The sequence below is a fragment of the Malus sylvestris genome, chromosome 11 (genome assembly GCF_916048215.2).
Source record: "Malus sylvestris chromosome 11, drMalSylv7.2, whole genome shotgun sequence".
In the NCBI taxonomy this organism is placed as follows: domain Eukaryota; kingdom Viridiplantae; phylum Streptophyta; class Magnoliopsida; order Rosales; family Rosaceae; genus Malus; species Malus sylvestris.
In genome coordinates this window covers 18,883,384-18,902,263 of record NC_062270.1, presented here as the reverse complement: position 1 = coordinate 18,902,263, position 18,880 = coordinate 18,883,384, and the positions used below count along the sequence as shown (strand labels likewise).

At 39.9% G+C, this 18,880-nt stretch overlaps 2 protein-coding genes across 2 annotated transcripts; both read right to left on the bottom strand.

Annotated features, from left to right (window-relative positions):
- Positions 1–4,367: 4,367 nt before the first annotated feature.
- Positions 4,368–5,868, bottom strand: LOC126590294 (uncharacterized). The gene is made up of 2 exons (XM_050255780.1): positions 5,713–5,868; positions 4,368–4,976 (listed from the first exon to the last, which is right to left on the bottom strand). Exons 1-2 carry the CDS (start codon positions 5,866–5,868, stop codon positions 4,368–4,370), a joined length of 765 nt encoding a protein of 254 aa, XP_050111737.1.
- Positions 5,869–16,897: 11,029 nt separating this feature from the next.
- On the bottom strand, positions 16,898–17,900 carry LOC126590293 (uncharacterized). Its single transcript, XM_050255779.1, has 3 exons — positions 17,757–17,900; positions 17,279–17,319; positions 16,898–17,060 (listed from the first exon to the last, which is right to left on the bottom strand). Exons 1-3 carry the CDS (start codon positions 17,898–17,900, stop codon positions 16,898–16,900), a joined length of 348 nt encoding a protein of 115 aa, XP_050111736.1.
- Between the last annotated feature and the right edge of the window lie 980 nt (positions 17,901–18,880).

Genomic DNA, 18,880 nt, shown 5'->3' with positions numbered 1-18,880 from the left:
CTTCTATATGGCAATATATTTTGCATTCATAATGGAACACACTAAAGTCATTACTTTAATGTTTCCATCCAAATATCTCTTTAGTCATAATCAAGAGATATTCGTTTATCTCTTCATTCATAATGAAGAAATATCCAATGATGGATTAGATTCATAATCTAATACATTTACGCTTCCATTACGTTACTCTAATTCTTCCTCATTCTTTGAGGAATCTATCCTTTAGTATTTCTTAAATACTTAAGGACTCCCTTGACAGTTGCCATGGTTCTGATCTTGGGCTTACACTGATATCGTCTTGTACCTTTCTAGGTACAACTTATATCAATGTTTTTCATACAATATGAAATACATAAATCACCTTTGTGCGTATGCATAAAGGATTCTATTTACGCACTATTTCTTTGGGAGTCAAAAGGGCACGTTCCCTTTGAGAAGGGCAACTTGCTAGTCACACTAGAGTCATCCTTCTAATTGAAGTTTATCATCATATGAGAAACTTCCTAGCATCTTTTGTCTATGATTAGGGATTGATATAATCAAATTATATCTTGAAATCTATCAATACAGATTTCCATCCCATGTATATAGACTATCTCTCCCATATACATTCTATCGTTATAGAATGCTTAAAGTCATAACTTTAACGAAGAAATATTCTTTTCATTTCCAAAATTAATATATCATATATATATATATATATATTCATATATATCACATATATATTTATATATATATATATACAAATTTAGGAATATGATTAACTCCCACTAATCTTTTGTAAACCTTGTAAACAAAAGATTCATTTACATCTTTACAAGAAATCAAACGATTTGATCCTTTTCTCACAAGATGCTTATAGCTCCCACTAGCTTGCTAAGATTCATGATGGTTGGATCTCTACAACTTACATGTCTTGTGATTCATAGTTTTAGACATATATTATTAAGACTATCTTAATAATGGTTTCGAAAAACCCATATTATGTCCAAACATTGAATCACCATTTAGTTGTAGCTAGCAATCTTCGAATTAATTGAAACCAAGACTATCTCAAAGATGGTTTCTTCAAAGTCAACCATTCTCTTTGATTGTAGTCACCTTAAGCTACCAATTAGCTTATGAAGGTTTCATTATTTCGGGTCAAATGGTACTTTACCATTTCCTTGAGTATATATCATATATATACACTGAATGTAGTCATAAGGATTTTCATTCTTAGTTCTTTCGAATTAAGAGGTGCAACTCTATGACATAGTCATAAAGTTCAAAACCATTCAACTGAGACGGTTTATAAATCCTTATCGACTACCTTGGAGCTTGAGGTATAGCAACTAGGTTGTTTATATTTGTTGATTACTTTCTTGTCTTTCAAAGAACCCATTCTTTGAGTTCTATCTTTAGTTCATTTGCTTTTAGGCAAATCACATTGTAGGATTACAATGAACTACCCAACAAAACAACATTTGTTAGTTGGTTTATAGAAGCAATATCCAAAAATTAATTTAAGGATATCCCACAAGATTGTTATCAAACAAATATTGCTTATTAGCTCACAACCCCAAATCTTAACATTCTTAAGATTTGTCTTTCTTTCCAACTACATCTTATGGAGTCATGAAAATTTGGAAGATCTTCTAATTGACAATCACATTGTTTTAGAATTATATATCCTATATATGGGTAATAGATAACATCTAACGAACTAAATCTTATTCGTGTTCGTTCTTCTCCTTAATGTCGAAATTTATTATCTTATGATGCTTCTTTCCTTGATATCTTTCAAGGAGACTCATCTAAAGTGTTTCTTTTCCTTGGATCAAATCTAAGGAGGTAAATACTTTAGACGTCTTACTCATCAACTTACATTTCTTGAATTCTTTGAAACCTTTTCTCAAAGTATTCGGATTTGTGTTTATTCAAAATAAACTATAGTCCAACCGAGAGTGATCTTCAGTGAATGTCATACAATATGAGTAGTATTATGTTTGTGGACACCCATTCTTTTCATCGAAAATTCTACGCGTCGAAAGGTGTTATCTATATTTCTTGGCCACCTCAGTGGCCGTCGAATGTAGATAACCTCCATTGACCATGTGAACTGAGACGCAGTCTAAGACACTGGGCTCGGTCATTAAGTTCTTTAGGTTCGAGCAACGAACCCAAAGACATGGCTGAAGTCTCCTCTCGGTAGGTTTAAAACCAACAACCTTCTTGCTATATGTTTTCGTGATTTCCTCATGCTTCAAGTGATTTTTCTATGCAGCCTTCATGGGAAGTCGAGTTTAATGCTCTCTTGTCAAGCACTTCTGGAGCGGTTGGTCCTTCGGCCACTACGACTGCTCCTACCGATTTAGCTGCTCTAATTCAGTTGCAAGAAGTTTTGTCTCTCTCAGCGTCACAAGTCCTTAAGCGCAAAGGTCTCGATTCGTTGGGTGCATGCCTAAACGACCTTGGAGCAAATGGTCAAATGAGTGCCGAAGCTATCGTTCAGGCGTCGTTCGCCTTGGAGCGAGTTTGGGAATCCTTTAGTGTTTTTGAGAACGCTCTTCGAGCTGATAATGACTTGAAAGCTGCCATGGCCATCCAAGACACTCTTCGTCCAAAGATCAATGCTTTAAAGGTGAAAGGGGAAGCCTTGGCCGACCTCGACTGTCAAATGGCTAAACTGGCAAAACGAAGGTCAACCATTGCTTCTGAGCTTGCGAATGACTTTGAGTAGGGCGGTAAATCTTGTTTAACCGAATATGCGGCTAACGCGAAGCGAGTCGAGCAGCTGAAGATGGACAAAAAGAACCGGCAGGCCGAGGTCAAAATGGACAAGGTGAGGTGGTTGGAGCTGAATGCCCTTCTTGGAACTCTTCTTCCTTCATCACCCTAGAATGATTTGACTATAAACCGGCTTATTAACGAAATGAAACGAGCTTTTATTCTTGCATCTCCCATGTGACTAGGTAATATTTTCTTAAGAACTTTCCATTAATTGGCAACCTGTGAATAACACCGGTTCAATTTCTAAGATGGTATGCCCCCTTGCTAAGGACTTTATGGACGACAAACGATCCTTCCCAATTCGGTGACCATTTGCAGAACCTGGGGTCTTTAATTCCCACGGGTAGCATAGTTTGCCAAACTAATTCCCCCTAGCCGAACGTTTTTTGTTTGACCCTTTGATTATACGCTCGCTCAACAATTTTGTTTTGTGCCACTAGAAGGTTTTAAGCATCAAGCCGATCTTCTTCCAAATCTTCTAACTCTTGTAACATGGCCTGGTTGTATTTAGCGTTGGACAAACTACTCTATTTGATCACGCGTAAAGAATTTACGCTTAGCTCAAGCAATAACATTGTGTCATGTCCATAGGTTAACGCATATGGGGTGGTCCCCGTTGCCGACCGGGGTGAAGTCTGGTATGCCTACAAGGCTTCATTCAATTTTGAATGCCACATGCCAGGTCTTTATTTTATCATTTTTTTTAGAATGTCGATCAAAACCTTATTACTCGCTTCGGCTTGTCCATTCGCTTGTGGATAGTATGGTGTGGATTGCTCAAGCCGAATTTTTAAACTCGCCGTATACTCTTTAAACCTTTCGACTGTGAAGATTATGCCATTATCAGTTATGATTGTTCTTGGTACGCCGAATCTGGTCACAATATGTTCCTCCACAAAATCGCAAACCTCCTTGGAGGTTAACTCAGCGTATGATTTTGCTTCGACCCATTTAGTGAAATAATCAGTTGCCACGAGTATCCATGCGTGTTTCGCTGCTCCAGAAGATGGTGTAATTTTACCGATCACGTCCATTACCCATCCTTTGAACGGTCAAGGTTTGGTGACCGAATGAAGTAATTCGGTCAGGGCTTTTTGGATGGGTCCATGAATTTGACACTGGACGCATCCTCGTGCATACTTAATACAATCTTTCAATATGCTTGGCCAGAAGTAACCATGCCGGTGAAGCAGCCAACGCATCTTGCGTCCTGATTGACGGGCTTTGCAAATTCCTTCATGTACCTCTGTGATTGCTTGGCAGCTTCTTGCGGGCCGAGGCATAACAGTAATAAACCATCCTCGCCTTTTCGATACAACTCATTCTGGTACGAGACATAGTTTGTCGCATAAACCCTTATCTTCCGGTCGTGTTTGCCTCTAGGATTATCAAGGTATTGCATAATTGGCTCCTCCAGTCATTTGGTAGCCTCTTAACCGTGCAAACATCTACAGGATCCTCCCGTTCCAACAACGAAGGTAAGGACATTACTTGTGTATGGATGACTTGGTCGCGCTGAATGACTTATTGATTAACCAAAGACGGATACGATTACCGTAAAACAGGTATCATTGGTCCACACTTGCCCCCAATAGTTATGCTTTGGAGGCTATCTGAGCGAGTTCATCTGCGACGGTGTTCCGACCACAAGAAATATGATTAAACGTGATACCATCGAATGACTCGGCTAAGTAACTGGCAACCATGTGATAGGGCTCCAGAGTGCAACTCATGCACCAAAAAGTTCCATTGAGTTGGTTAATCACAAGCTCTGAATCATCGAAAACAAGGACACAAGCAGCGTGCAAATCATGAAGTACGCTAAGGCCGATAACAAGGGCTTCGTATTTGGCCTGATTGTTGGTACAATCGAAATCCAACTTAGGGGAAAAGAACCAACGGTGTTGGTGTGGATACTGGAGTACGATCCCCACGCCGGCCGATGTCGACGTACTGAAACCATCAAAATACATCGTCCAATAATTGTCACGTGCTTCCACCATTCTGATTTCAACATCGTTGCCCCTGAACCCATATGGAGAAGGATGGTGGGCTAAGAAATCAGCAAGCATTTGTCCTTTGACGGCTTTTTGTGGGACGTACTGCAAACAAAACTCCGATAGTGCTAGTGTCCATTTCTCGATTCGACCTTTGACTATTGGCTGAGTAAGAATATATCGAATGACATCTGTCTGGGTGATAACCTGCGTAACGGATGGGAGCATATAGTGTCAGAGTTTGGAGGCGGCGAAGAACAAAGCCAAGCAAAGCTTCTCGACAGGTGAATAATTGATCTCTGGAATATTGAGGTTTTAGCTGAGATAGAAAATAGCTTGTTCTCGCCCAGTATTGGTGTCTTGGGCGAGGAGGCAACCAATAGATTCTTCGGCAGCATAAATGTAAAGCTTAAAGGGTTTATCACGTCGAGGCGGTACGAGAACGGGTGGAGTTACAAGAGCAACCTTGATTTATGTGAATGCCGCTCGATGTTCTTCACGCCACTCAAACTTATCTGAGTTCTTAAGTTTCAACAGTGTAGAGAATGCCATTATTTTACCATCGAAATTAGCTATGAATCGGCGAAGAAAATTTATTTTCCCGAGCAAGGACTGGAGTTGTTTTTTGGTCGTCGGTGGTGGGGCGTCAATAATCGCACGAGCTTTGTTCGCTTCGACCTCGATGTCGTGATGATGGACAAGAAAACCTAAGAAATTGCCAGCCGACACACCAAAGGCCCATTTGGCCAGATTCATCTTAAAGTTATGTCGACGCATGCGAAGGAAAGCTTGCCGAAAATCATCAATATGTCGACGCATTTGATTTGACCACGACGTCATCAATATACACTTCTACGGTAGTGTCGAATAGGTTATGAAAAATGGTATTCATCGCGTGTTGATATGTGGCACTAGCGTTTTTGAGACCGAATGGCATGACTACCCACTCGTAGGTTCCAAGTGCCCCCGGGCAGTGGAAACCAGTTTTATGAACATTGGCCTCAACAATAAATATTTGGTTATAACCGGCACGTCCATCCATGAATGACAGCATGTCATGATTAGCCGCGGCGTCAATTAGCAAATCTGAAATTGGCATGGGATATGCATCCTTGTGTGTTGCCAAATTCAAATTTCGAAAATTAATGCAAATGCGTAGGGCCCCATATTTCTTGAGCACTGGTACGATATTCGCCAACCACTCGACGTATCGAGTAATTTAGATAAACCCAGCATTTAACAGTCGAACAATTTCATCTTTTATGCCGAGCTGTACTTCGGTCGAAAATCATCGAGGAGGTTGTCGAAAAGGCTTGCAACCAGGTTTGATACATAATTCATGTTCGATGAAGGTCCGATCGAGACCCGGCATTTCATGATAACTTCAAGCAAAACAATCTTTAAACTCGTGAAGTAATTGATGGAGTTCAACTTTCATGGCATGGGGTAATAATGCACTAATAAATAATGGCCGAGGATCGTCGACCGTTCCAACACTTATTTCCTCTAGAGGATCCTTAACTTGGGGTCGGCTATCATCAAGCTCGGCCAGTGCTGCCTGAACTTTATCTAATGATAGTACCGGGCCGTTATCTTCTTCGACCAAAAATTCGATTAAGTGGATGCCCGAATGGGGGTGCATAGAAATAGCATACCAATAGCCCAGCAGGTGTTCCATCGTGGATGAAACCGTAGCCCAATGCTTCTTGCTTTTGATGTCAATCATCAGTGGTGGGGAGTAAATTAGCCTAACTGAGTCTTGCCGAATCCTGGTAGACAGTCTCGGCGCCTACCTTGATGGCCTTCTGGATTGAGATCCAAGTCGGTCGTCTATCTTCATTAAAACCCTATAAGGTAATATAGACGACATGATCATCATAATAGTGGGCCTAAATCATGTTTGTTTCAAACGGCTGAGTATCAGCCGAGGGGACCACAACTGATTTACCATCCCAAGAAATGAGAACTTGATATAAGGAAGAAGAAATGAAATTCGTTTGATGGATCAGATCCCTACCAAGTAGAGCATTATATTCGGTCTTGGAGTCGACGATAAAAAATGCAATCATGTGATTGCAACCTGCAATGTTGACCTCTAGAGGGAGTACTCCTTTGGTCTGAGACTTGTCACCGACAAAGCTACTCATGGTTATTCCTGAAGGAATGAGTTCATCGTTGGATCGTCGTAATGCTTTCATGATGGATACAGGCATGATATTGATCGTTGCTCCGTAATTGATGAAAACCTTGAAGATTGGGTAACCTTTAATATGGGCCGTGACGTACAACGATTTTAAATGCTGAAGATTAGTCGAGGAAGAACAGGGAAACAAGATGTCCAAGTCTGTTTTAAGTTTATCGTCGCCATTTGGTGACTCGTCTTCAGTAATATTGATGAAATCAACTTGTGTTGCTTCCTCGACGACCACGTCACCGTCCAAGGAACTTGGTTGGTGTGCAGTCAGCTGAAATTCGGCAAGTAGAACATGGACCGTACTAATTTCCATATTTTCAAGGACTGAATGGCCCATTGGATCTTGGTCGTCATCTTCCAAGGTGGTGAAGACTATTGCATCATGTGTTGGAGCATTCGTAGCCGTATCGCTGTATGTCTCAACATATTCGTGCGTTTATGCCACACAATCTGACTATGTGTCCTTGTTGTTTTTGGGCTTACATGCATCTGGTGTCGGACTCTGTTCATGCCGTATTTTGTGAGCTCGTTCCTCATAGGCGATCCGGGCATTCCTTGTGTCTAGGTAAGCATCCAAACGTGCCACCTGCTCTGTCTCATTGGTTGTTAAACTGAACAAGGAGACGGCCAAAAACCTTCGAAGTGGTATCCAATGTGTTGACGGTCTTCAAGAGAAAAAGGGAGTTCAGCTGTGTCAATATCCGTGTATGGGTCGACCTCGAAGCCGAGAACCCTAGCCTGTCAAATGTGCTAGAATTTGGCTTTTATTGCTGGATCAGTGGTTTTTTTGATGATCTGCTCAACATTGGGGCAAGTTAATGCCAGGTCAAGAGCTTCTTAGCAGGCCTTGGGTAACCAATATAAGTCGTTGGCGGAATATTTCTTGTGAAATTCTTTCATATATTATAATGATTCACCGAGGAATGGGGGGTGCAGATTCCTCCGAACTCTGATTAGTGGTTCTTTCAAAGGTAACGGGGGCAGTTGGCTTTCAGTCTCTTTCTTAAGTTGCTCAAAATGAGCTTTCATTTCCCCGGCCAGAAGAAAAAGTTTGATACGCTTCTCGGCTGCTTTAATGGTAGTTTCGAAGTCCCGATTGGTTGCCTTCTGCCCTTGTAATTCAGCCATGATTGTTGAGGTTGGCCGATCATCTCTGCTTCCTGCTGTCTGTTTCGACTGGCATTTAGTGGCCGAAATAGGCTGGGTCGCTTGCCGTCGAGCCAAGCAATCTATACGTTGACGTCGACATTTTTAAGATTCGGAGAGCACGGTATACATGCCGGTGGGAGAATTGTAGTTATACCAACTTTGGTCATGTGGTTTAGGTGGCCTGAAGGTTTTTGGATTTCTTGATGAGCTCGAGTTATTGGAATTGCGTGAATATTAATCCTCGTTGTAAAACGGTGCTTCGAAATCAATGCGTCGTCTGACCGATGTAAGACCATCTTTCTGTTTCCTTGGGCCGAGCCTGTCAAATACTTTCTAGTGCTGGCCTTTACTAGGTTCCTTTGAAGGTTTCATCGTAATCATCCATTAGTGTTGTGACGTCGGAATTTGCATCGGAGGTAGTTTCTTCTTGAACTCAATTAATACGACGCGTGCCTTACAATTGCTACACAGAACTATCGGCCCACCATTTTCATCTTCCCTGGAGTCTGACATGGACTTGACTATGGTTGGTCCTAAGAGTTCGGTGGGTGGCGCATTGGAAAACAAGTCGATCTTGAGTCGAGCATGGGAACCTTTCTTTAGGATATGTGGTACGATTGGCCTGCCATTGTCTTCGTCGTTGTAACTTGAGATGGGTTCAACTATGGCCAACCCTGAGAGCTCGGTAGGTGGCGCGTTGGAAAATAGGTCAATCTTGAGTCAAGGCTGGGAGCTTTGCTTTAGGATGTGTTGTACTAAGGTAAACTCGACCTTCTCTTTCCCTTTACTTTTGGGCAAACGGGCGTCTACCATGCCAACTGTCGCCGAAGGGAATGGATCTGTATCAATCGTTATGCGTTTTTCAGGAAACTTGAACTTGCCTTTGTCAATCCAGCTCTGGATATCATCACGAAATATGACACAATTGTTTATGACATGCTTGGTCGAGTTATGATATTTGCAATATGTCCTTCCTTTAAGTTCTTCGGCCTTAGGAATGTTAAGCCCTGGCCGAAGTTTAATGATCTTTGATCATAGCAATTGATCAAAAATTGCTTCGGCCTTTGTGATATCAAAGGTATAAACTTTTGATGTCTTTGCTGTTTCTTCAGTGGTCGAGTGGGTTTTGACCTCATTGGAATTAATTTAAGTCAATGCCTTGCACACGTATGGATTATGTATTACTATCTCGGTCGCATCCACGCTGACATACTGAGACTCCTCGCCTTCGGTCGACGCATAATTGACCGTAGGGTTTTTGTAAATCGTCCCTCGAGATAGGGGTTTCGACATCTCTCTTCTCGAAGCAAATAGTCATATTGCTCAACATGTTGGTCTAATTCATACATATCTTGAAAGTTTGCCCCTAAAAATTTGTTTTTGTATTCTACATCGAGTCCGTTCAAAGAAAGTCTAACAAACTCGACTTAAAAGGGAGGTACTCGGCACTAATTCCTGGCCGATTTAAATCTGGTAAGATAATCCATTGGTGACTCATCAGATGCTTGAGCCATCTTTGCCAACGAGGAAACTGACATTTCCATCCCTGGACAATAAAATTGCTCGTGAAATCTCTCGACCAATTCCTCCCAGCTTTAGATGGAATTAGGTAGGAGGTTGATATACCAGGCAAATGATAAACCTATTAATGAAAAGTTGAATAGCCGCAGCTTGTGAAAATCATTATTGACATCTCCGCATTGAGCGGTGAAATGAGCCACATGTTCTAACGAGGATAAGGACGATTCTCCAGTGAAAAGACTAAAATCTAGGATTTTGAAACCTTTAGGATATTCAAACCGTTCCACGTGAGCTGGATATGGATGGATGAATTTAGGGAATTTCGACCCCTTTTTCATGGCCAAATCAATCATCCGCTGGACCTCGGTTATATCGATGGACGTTACTTCCACTCTCAAGTCTGGTCCATTTGTCCTGCTACTCGATCTTCCTTTTTTTTCTAAGTCAATTAGCTTAAGCCGAGTAGGGATTGGCTCGGCCTGTACTATTGGTAACAGATTATTCCTTGGTGGCAATTGTCGGGAAAGATCGAATAACCTGTCTTCGCAGACCTTGCTAACCAGTATTTCAAGCAATCTATTTTGTACCTCACTGGTATTGCTTATCACATCGTGCAGTTTATCGATTCCTAGACTAAACGTCTATTCAATCGCCCGAGACTGTTCGTCAACTCGTCTTCGAAGAAACGATCTTGTTGGTGGATCAGAACCTTCACCACCATCCTCATCACAGTCCTCCACTATCCCTTCATTGAGAACGTAGGTGTTTTTGTTATAGATTGACTGCATAGCTGATCGCCGAGACCAACTTCCTTTTCTCGGCGAGTTACGCTTGTGGACTCAGGTGTCACGGCACTAAAGGGGATTTTGTGCCTGTGATACACTTTATCCTATATTCTGAATTGGCAAATCGGTTGTTGATTTTCCCATAGTTATTTTCTTTTTAACCGATCGTGTTTCAATTGGCATGAACTTCGTAGTTTTAGCACTGTGTCCCACTGGGTGTGCCAAAATGTTGACCCTAAAAACTACCTAGCCTACGTGGCGTGCAGGCCGAGTAATCTATGAGCTAACTACGTCCTTCGGTTGAATGTGGGGCATGCCAACTCGTTGGCCGAGCTCGACCGAGAATAAAATATGCTAATGTTGTGTTGAGTGCACGGCCGACTTCTGCGTCTTACGATTGCGACCGAGGAAGAAACACATATCGACCTATTAGGTACTCCAACCTAAAGACAAGGCTACTATTCTTACAAAGTTCATAAATTGTCGTCGTCGGATTCGGTCACAGTGATGGTATTCGTCAGAGTAAACTCACACCGAATCGACACCAAAGTGTAAGGGCACAAATACTCAAAGCGGATATATGTCTTAACAATAAACGTGGTTCGACCGTTAGAATGCTGAACTCTAAATCTCACTTGAGAGTATCCAATCATAAACTAACTCGACGTAATATGCCGAGCCTAATAAACTGTAACACCTTACTTCACCGAGAAGGCTAATGAGATGACCTCGACCAATAAGGATTTGGAAATCCTTTTCAACCGAGACTTGGATAGATAACCAGTCACCCTCGACGCAGTGCTATCTATGCTGACTGAAGATGTTGCGAGACCGACTGGTTCTACGATAACAATGCTATCTATGCCAACTGAAGATATCACAGGTTGCCTTCACAGTGCTGTTTATCCAAACTGAATGTGTGTTGGCGAAAAAAGAAAAGGAAAAGGTCTCAAGGTTCTTGAGAGAATTTGCACAGGGCAGTTATATGTTGAATTGAAGGGGGCTTGTTTTGACGTCTTCCCTCCCTATTTATAGCAGCCAACCTGTATTGAATCCTAATCACTCCCGGATTAAAACTCCTTCTCATTATCCAATTTCATTTTGGCCAATCCTATTCCTACGAGGACTCCGAATATAACTCGTTATTAGATCGTATTCAATCTTAGAATCCTGATCCCGTCGAGACTCCCTCTCACAACAGGATTCGTCCGCATTCCACTTTCCGATAGGATATGGCCAATTTCGATCGTGCGGCCCATGGGCTAAATATCTCACATTGCCACATGTACACAACTTCTGGGCCGAAAGAGGATTTAAACCCGGCCTATCCAACATTGGGCCGAGTTAACTCTCACTCGGCCCAAACAATATTTTGGGTCCAAACAATTGTCATTCTATTTTGTAATTTATGATGTAATTATATATATTTTAGGTATAAACAGACACTTATTTACATGAAATATAACAGATTTACTTAAATCCGCCTGGCCGCCTAGGTGCTAGGCCCCAACCCACCGCCTAACAAGTGCCTAACGTCTTTCAGAACCTTGAAAATTAAAGGATTAATTTGTATATCATACGTGATAAGCTCATATTTATATATATTTTACATAAAATTCACTTGTCTTTTCTTAGTTAGTTCCTTATATTTTTGAGCTATTTACTATGTTTTTGTGTTTTGTGTGATTTATCAAGCAAAGAAAAGAAAAGTAGCACAAGTGAGATATTAAGTAACAAATTCGTCAGATTAGCTGACTTTGGAAGCATGTTACGAACAGCTCAGAATGAATGAGAAAATGAACCTTATTTTCTTGGAAAGCTACAGATGTCTATTTTCTGGAGCAATTCACGGATTGTTAATATCATTTTTCTAGAAGAAGTTATGGGCATTGTAACACTGAAAGGTTCAGAAAAGGGCTAAGCAGATTTGGCTAATAAAATGAGAAAGTAAAGGCACTTGTTTGGTGTTTTGCTTTGTCATCAACACTTAGCAGCAAATGGGGTTATGATTGCACTCATTTGGCTTTGGAGCAAGTGGAAATGCACAACTAGAAAGAGAAGGCATGGCACATGCAAAAGAGAAACATGGACAGCTACACACATGCAAACTGCACAGCATAAAGGGCTTGGCATGGGCAGAAAATGGGTGGATTGTTGGCTAAAATAATGAAGAACATGTGTGTGCAAATGTAAAGGAAAAACACACACACATGGGCAAAGGAAACACACACACATGGGCAGAAAATGGGTTGATTTGTGGCTGAAATGATGAAGAACATGTGTGTAAATGTAAAGGAGAAACATGGCAGAAAATGTGTTTGTTTTGTGGTTGAAATGATGGAGGTCATGTGTGTGCAAATGTAAAGGGAAACATGGACATCACACACCCATACAAACTGCACATGCAAGGAATTGAAGTGGTCCTCTCCTTAGCCTATAAATACATCCACCATTCTCCTTCCTAAGAACAATCTTGATCCATGAAGAGAGCTTCCACAAACACAATTTCCTTGCCGTGACCTCCATCCATTCATCTAGCCATACTACATCTCACCAATCCATACACTTTCATCTCTTAGCCGTGTAAATCTAGTCCATCCATATATCCATACACATCCTAAACACTTGTGCTACAACAAGGTGGTGAAAACAAAGGTCCTTGGCGTTTCAAGCTTGGAACTTTGGATCGTTTTAGGTGTACTTCGTTCTTGCTTTCAATGTCTACTTTGTTATTTTCTAATTTTGTTGCAATTATGAATGGCTAAACCCCTATTTAGTTAGGGGGAAGTTTGAAGCCATGAACATGCTTGCAATATTATTTGATTACTTTCAGTTGCGATTCATAAGTTGTGAATTCAATTTACTTATCCATTTGAATTAAAACTGATTTGTGTATGTTGGTTGAGAGTGTACACTTAATTTTCATGCATAAATCTGATGCTAGGATATAAGGGAGTTTCACCTAATCGTTATGAACTTATATTCACAAGTAGTGAAGGTTGTTTATCACAATCGCGTTAATTGAATTCTTGGCAATTGTATCATGCATTCATAGTTATAATTGCCTCATCAACACTTATGATTTTCATTGAATGTAATGATCTCTAATTGTATCTCTATTATGCATTCATATAGTGGACTTTTAGAGAATGATTTGGGTTGTCGCATGCATTCATCCAATTCAATGAGTAAAGGAAAATCTGAGGGTTAATTTGTGCATCACGATTAATCTGGGGTGTTGAGCATCATAGTTTATTGAAAAGCAATTGGAAATCGATTCATGTACAACTGTGTCATGTGTGAAGAACGGACCTCTAACTAATCCATCCATCATCGTATTCCTCAAATTTGTCTTACAATCTGCCTAGTTTTATAACTTGTTTGTTTGTTTCAAATTCATCAAAACCAAAATCCCCATTTTACTTTCTTGTTTCAAAGTGTTAAATTTTGGTTTTGTTTGTGTTTTTGAGTGTTTTGATTCAAGCCAAAACACTAAATTCGTCCAAAATTGTGTTACAATCAAATCTGCCCAGTTTGTGTTTTTAGGCAGTTTTGAGTCTTTAGAATCTGTTTTGAGTCCCTAGAGTCTATTCAAACGTTTTTAACTTTGTTTTTATGTTTTTGAGTAAGTTTAGAGGTTTTAGCAAGCCCTCCTAATCCCCGGTTTAGAACGATCCCTACTTGCATTTATACTACAATTTGACAACAAGAGGGTTTAATTTCAGTGCTTAACTTTCATCACATCAATACGCTTAAAATTGAATTAAATGCATAAGCTTAGAGAGCATGAATAAAAAATAAATCATTTTCCTATTTTCTTCAAGGCCCAGAGTTGATGAACCAAGACTTAAAAGCTAAGAATGAAAGAAGAGGAGTCTTACCCTGAAAGCAATACTTATTTAAAGACAACCTTAAGCACCCCAGTGACGGTCTTCATCCAATACTTTCAAGCAATACTTTTTCTAATACAAAGGTTGATGATTTGGGTTGTGGAATAGTTGCTTCATCAAATGCTCCTGGTTGTTTGGGCCTTTGCATGGTGTTTTACCTTCGGTTTCATTGGCAATTAACAATTAAAACCAGCTTTAAAAACATTTTAAAAATGGAACAAACAAGAACCATTTTAAACCAGCTGGAATACGTTGGTTATAAATTTAACAAAAACCAGAAACACCTGAATTATGCTGATTTGGAACTATTTAAATGAGTTTCACGGTGTCAATATTTTGCAGCCAACGACCTAGCACCAGCTCTCTCTCACAAATGAATTATATTATTGTGTTTGTTTCAATTTCCTTGGTAATGAATGTTTCATTTCTTAGAATAAAATTCAACATAACATCATATTCCAATGTTATTTCTTTAAAAATCGTTTGATAACTATTTCATTTTTAATTTTCACTTATCTGAGAACTCAAAACTAAAATTTTTTTTGTAAAGACAACTAAATCCAAAAATTGAAACTAAAAGACAAATTTTGAAAACAAAAAAAAAAGTAACTTTCAATATTTTTTTTTCCCTCTTTTGGTTATTGTAACTTTCAGTTTTTTGTTGAAAATGAAAACTGAAAGTAGTTACCAAACGAGTTGAAAAAGAACACCAAAAGTAGTTAATAAACGAGTTGAAAATGAAAACTGAGAATAATTACCACACAAGTTTCATTTTTCAGTTATCAAAATGGTGGTTAGTTTATGATAAAAAAAGTTTGAAAAAGAAGTACCGATAATCTGGACCTGCATAAGTTGAAAAAAAAATCGTATTTATGATGCAATGAAGCTTCCCGGCAGGTATGTTGAAAGTTGAAGTTGTTCGGGCAGGAATTTCCCTGGAGAAGGTCCCTGGCTTGAGTACATAGCTCCCCGAGGAGTTGGCACTTTGGTTGGTTGTCGGGCTCCTGCTTGTTGAGAGGCTGCAAGAGAAGGACAGAGTTAGTTCTGAAAGGTGCCTTTGTAGGGCCTTAGGTGTAGGCATTGAGGCTCATAATCAAAACTAAGTGCTTAGACGTGTCACTGCCATTTCAATATGACAGATGTAGAACAAATGTGTTTAAGTTGATTACTTACACCCCAAGTTATTCTAACCTCTTGTAATCAAAGGATTGTCGTAGATGGGTTAAGTCTACATTAAGTTCTTTCCTATGCCTTGAGATCAAGGACTTTTATTATTATCTTATATGTTTTAAAGGACTGGAAATGACTTGAATATATATTGGAGAGTAAATCATAATACCATATCTACTAATTGAAAGACAAAACAAAGAGAGTCCGGTAAGATTTCACCTTGTTAGGCAAGGGTGAACATCTTGCAGTTTCTTCTCTTTGCTATTACAGAGGTTTGTGTGTTGAAAATGGTATGTGGTAAACAAGTTTACATGAGGGAATTGATACTACAGCATCTGGAGAAGATAGCATAGCTTTTACACCGAACAAAAGATGACTTTTTAAAGGAACTATTGCTAAAAAGGGTTTGAAAGGTACGAACTGGATTGAGACAGAGTTTGTATGCTTGTTTGTTTGATTGGTTGAGTGTCCTTATCTCTGGGCCATGTCTTCCCTTTTATAGGCATTTTATCTTGGCTGTTGCAAGCTTTGCCCAAAAGCACTTAGTGAGTCATCATCTTTTTTATATGTTCTGCCATTCAGAAAGTGCTTTTGGGCTGAGAGTAGGTTGATTTCCATCGGTTGTCACTTCCTTTGTAAGCACTTAGCCTTTGCATTAATGAGGAACCGTCATATTGTCTTGAAATGGATGGATGGGCCTGGTGCTCGGCCTCAGGCAAGTCCCATTTCTTTAGTTCTTCTAGGTTTTCCTTCTTTTAGGTCCAAAGTTTAAATATTAACCCAAACAGTGCCCCCTTCAATCGTTGTTGAGCCTACAAACCGAGGCATAAATAATGATTGAATAGCTACTTCACATTAACCACCATCGCAAGCCCTTACTCGGGACTCGTGCCATTTAATGCAGCCGTTGCTCAATGAGACTCTTGCACTAACCCACGATCTCATCGTTAAATGATCCCTCATTATATAAATCCCAATTCGCCTCTAAGCCAAATATCAAAATCTCTCTAAGCCTTTGAATTCCATGACTCACCAAAATTCACCAAATTTTTCTACTATGCCCTTGCTCATCAATTCTTGCCCCTCTAATTCCAATTTTCTTCCCATTTTCTCTCGAAATCAGCTAGTAGTACCCAAGATTGTTTGTACCCAATCTTCTTGTAGGATTGGTGAAGGGATTCCCACCATGCACTATCTGTTTAACGACCTTATCACCCTCGGGCAGGCCTCGAAACCTCTTTTTCCTTTTATGAATGAGGAGTACACTCACTAGGAATGGCATGGATTTCTCAGGTCTCAATTGCTGTTGGAAACAACATGCCTAAGGAGAAATTAGTTTTTATAATATCTCCGGAAAAGCACACTGCTTCCAACCTCTGTTTCAGGACTTCTATGGCATTGAAGAGTAGCCGAGCAGCCTTAATCGCACCGATAGATTCCACTCATGCTGATATTCACAAGCTCAGACTTCCCCATAGCTTCTGCATTCTTGATCACTTCATCATCATAAGTGTATGCTTTAAGATCAACTGCCATGACTTTGTCGGTCAGAGTAACTTTGTCGGGCTTGTGGATGATGGCTCTGAAAATTTAAAGAAGTTTAAGACAACAAATGGAAGCCGAACACGTTGGCACATATTTAGCTAATAGTGACATTGTTTAGGAGGACTCGGGCGAAATGTGGACCCAACATTCTAGGATAGCTGCCCTAGTTAATGATGTAAAACTATTGAGCTAAATCTGATGTAATTTTCAACATGTACTGAAATAAAAATGACTTCTTCAATTCACTTTGCTTGCCTTATTTTCTTGAGACCTAAATATGATAAGCTCGAAATTGCCTTTAGATTCCATGTAATGCTTACACTTCTTCAATGTAACAATCTCTAACATCCCACAAGGTTGGGTGATATTTCTTTAAGAATTTAGCATTAATTGGATGCTTCTATAAGCTTCCCTCCAAATCTGCCAAGTAATATCCCCCATTGTCCAATACTTGGTGAATAATAAAAGGATATTCCCAAGTCAGGCTCCACTTCCCAAAACCTCTAACTTGAGCTCCCAAAGGAAGGACTGTCTTGCATACTAACTCTCATTTTTCGAAGTTCTTCCACTTCACCTTTTTATTGTATGCTCAAGTAACAGCTTCCTTCCCCTCTTGAATTTTATTTAGAGCCTCAATACGGGCTATATCAAGATCTTCAACCCCTTGACACATAGCTTGAATGTACTATTCACTATGTAGCCCAAATTGATTTTGAATTCTGATAAAACTTACATTAATCTCCATAGGGAACACAGCATCTTGCCCAAAAGTTAGAGCATAAGGAGTAGTTCTAGTTGCTGCCTTCTTGGAAATTCTGTAAGCCAACAAAGTATCTCTCATCTTCTCATGCCATTTCTCTAGACTCTCAGCCACCATTGTCTTAATAATGTTTAACAAGATCTTGTTACTGGTTTATGCTTGGCCATTTGATTGGGGGTAATAAGGATTGGACTGAACCATCTTTATTTTGAACTTATTTGCAAATTCCTCTACTTCTTTTCAAATAAAAGATGGCCTGCGGTCTATGACAATTGTCTCGGGCACCCCAAATCTATGTAAGATCTTTGTTTTAATGAATTTCTTGACCATAATTGAAGTGATAATCTTCACAGCTGAAGCATCTACCCACTTGGTGAAGTAATTCATCGCTACGATTATAAACTTGTGTCATTTGCTAGAGGCTGGGTGAATTTGCCCGATGAAGTCCATTGCCCATCCTCTGAAGGGCCAAGGCTTGACCACAGGGTTCAAGGGTATTGAGGGCAAATGTTGGAAATGTCCATACCTCTGGCATTTTTCATATCATTGGGCATAAGCTTTATAGTCCCTTTCCATCTCGGGCTAGAAATAACTATATCTTCTGAGCAACCACGTCATTTTAGTTCCAGCTTGATGTGCACCACAGATTCCCTCATGTACTTGGGCCATTACCCTCATGGATTCTTCTTAGCCTAAACGCTTCAGTAGGAGTCTATCTGGAGTCTTTCTCAATAAGGTTTTATCCCATATGACATACTTAGTCGCTTGTCGTCTATTTCTATTACTTGTGGGGAAGGATGGATCGTTCAAATACTGGATAATAGGTGTCCTCCAATCCTCCATCTTCATTTATTTAGTCATGACATCCAAGCTGAATCCCTTTTTAAAGATAGAAAGGAGATTCATTTTCTGAACTTTTATATTCCCTTTAAAGTTCCTTTCTTGGATTGGTACTCCAGAAGCTAATTGTGCCATTTCATTGGCAATTGTATTTGATTCTCTAGGTATGTAGCTGACTGATATTTCTGTGCCCTAATAACTCAACAACTGAGTGGCCACTAAGTGATAACCAACCATAGTGATATGCCTGCATTTGT

Excerpts from the sequence above, each read along its gene's own strand:
- LOC126590294 (XM_050255780.1), bottom strand. The coding sequence starts at position 5,868 with ATGCCAATTTCAGATTTGCTAATTGACGCCGCGGCTAATCATGACATG. Across the intron at positions 4,977-5,712 it reads CACTTGGAACCTACGAGTGG|GTTATCACCCAGACAGATGT; the intron begins GTAGTCATGCCA and ends TCCGTTACGCAG.
- LOC126590293 (XM_050255779.1), bottom strand. The coding sequence starts at position 17,900 with ATGGTGGCTGAGAGTCTAGAGAAATGGCATGAGAAGATGAGAGATACT. Across the intron at positions 17,320-17,756 it reads TGTTCCCTATGGAGATTAAT|GCAATTTCGAGCTTATCATA; the intron begins GTAAGTTTTATC and ends TGGAATCTAAAG. Across the intron at positions 17,061-17,278 it reads TTAGGTCTCAAGAAAATAAG|AGCCATCATCCACAAGCCCG; the intron begins GCAAGCAAAGTG and ends TTAAATTTTCAG.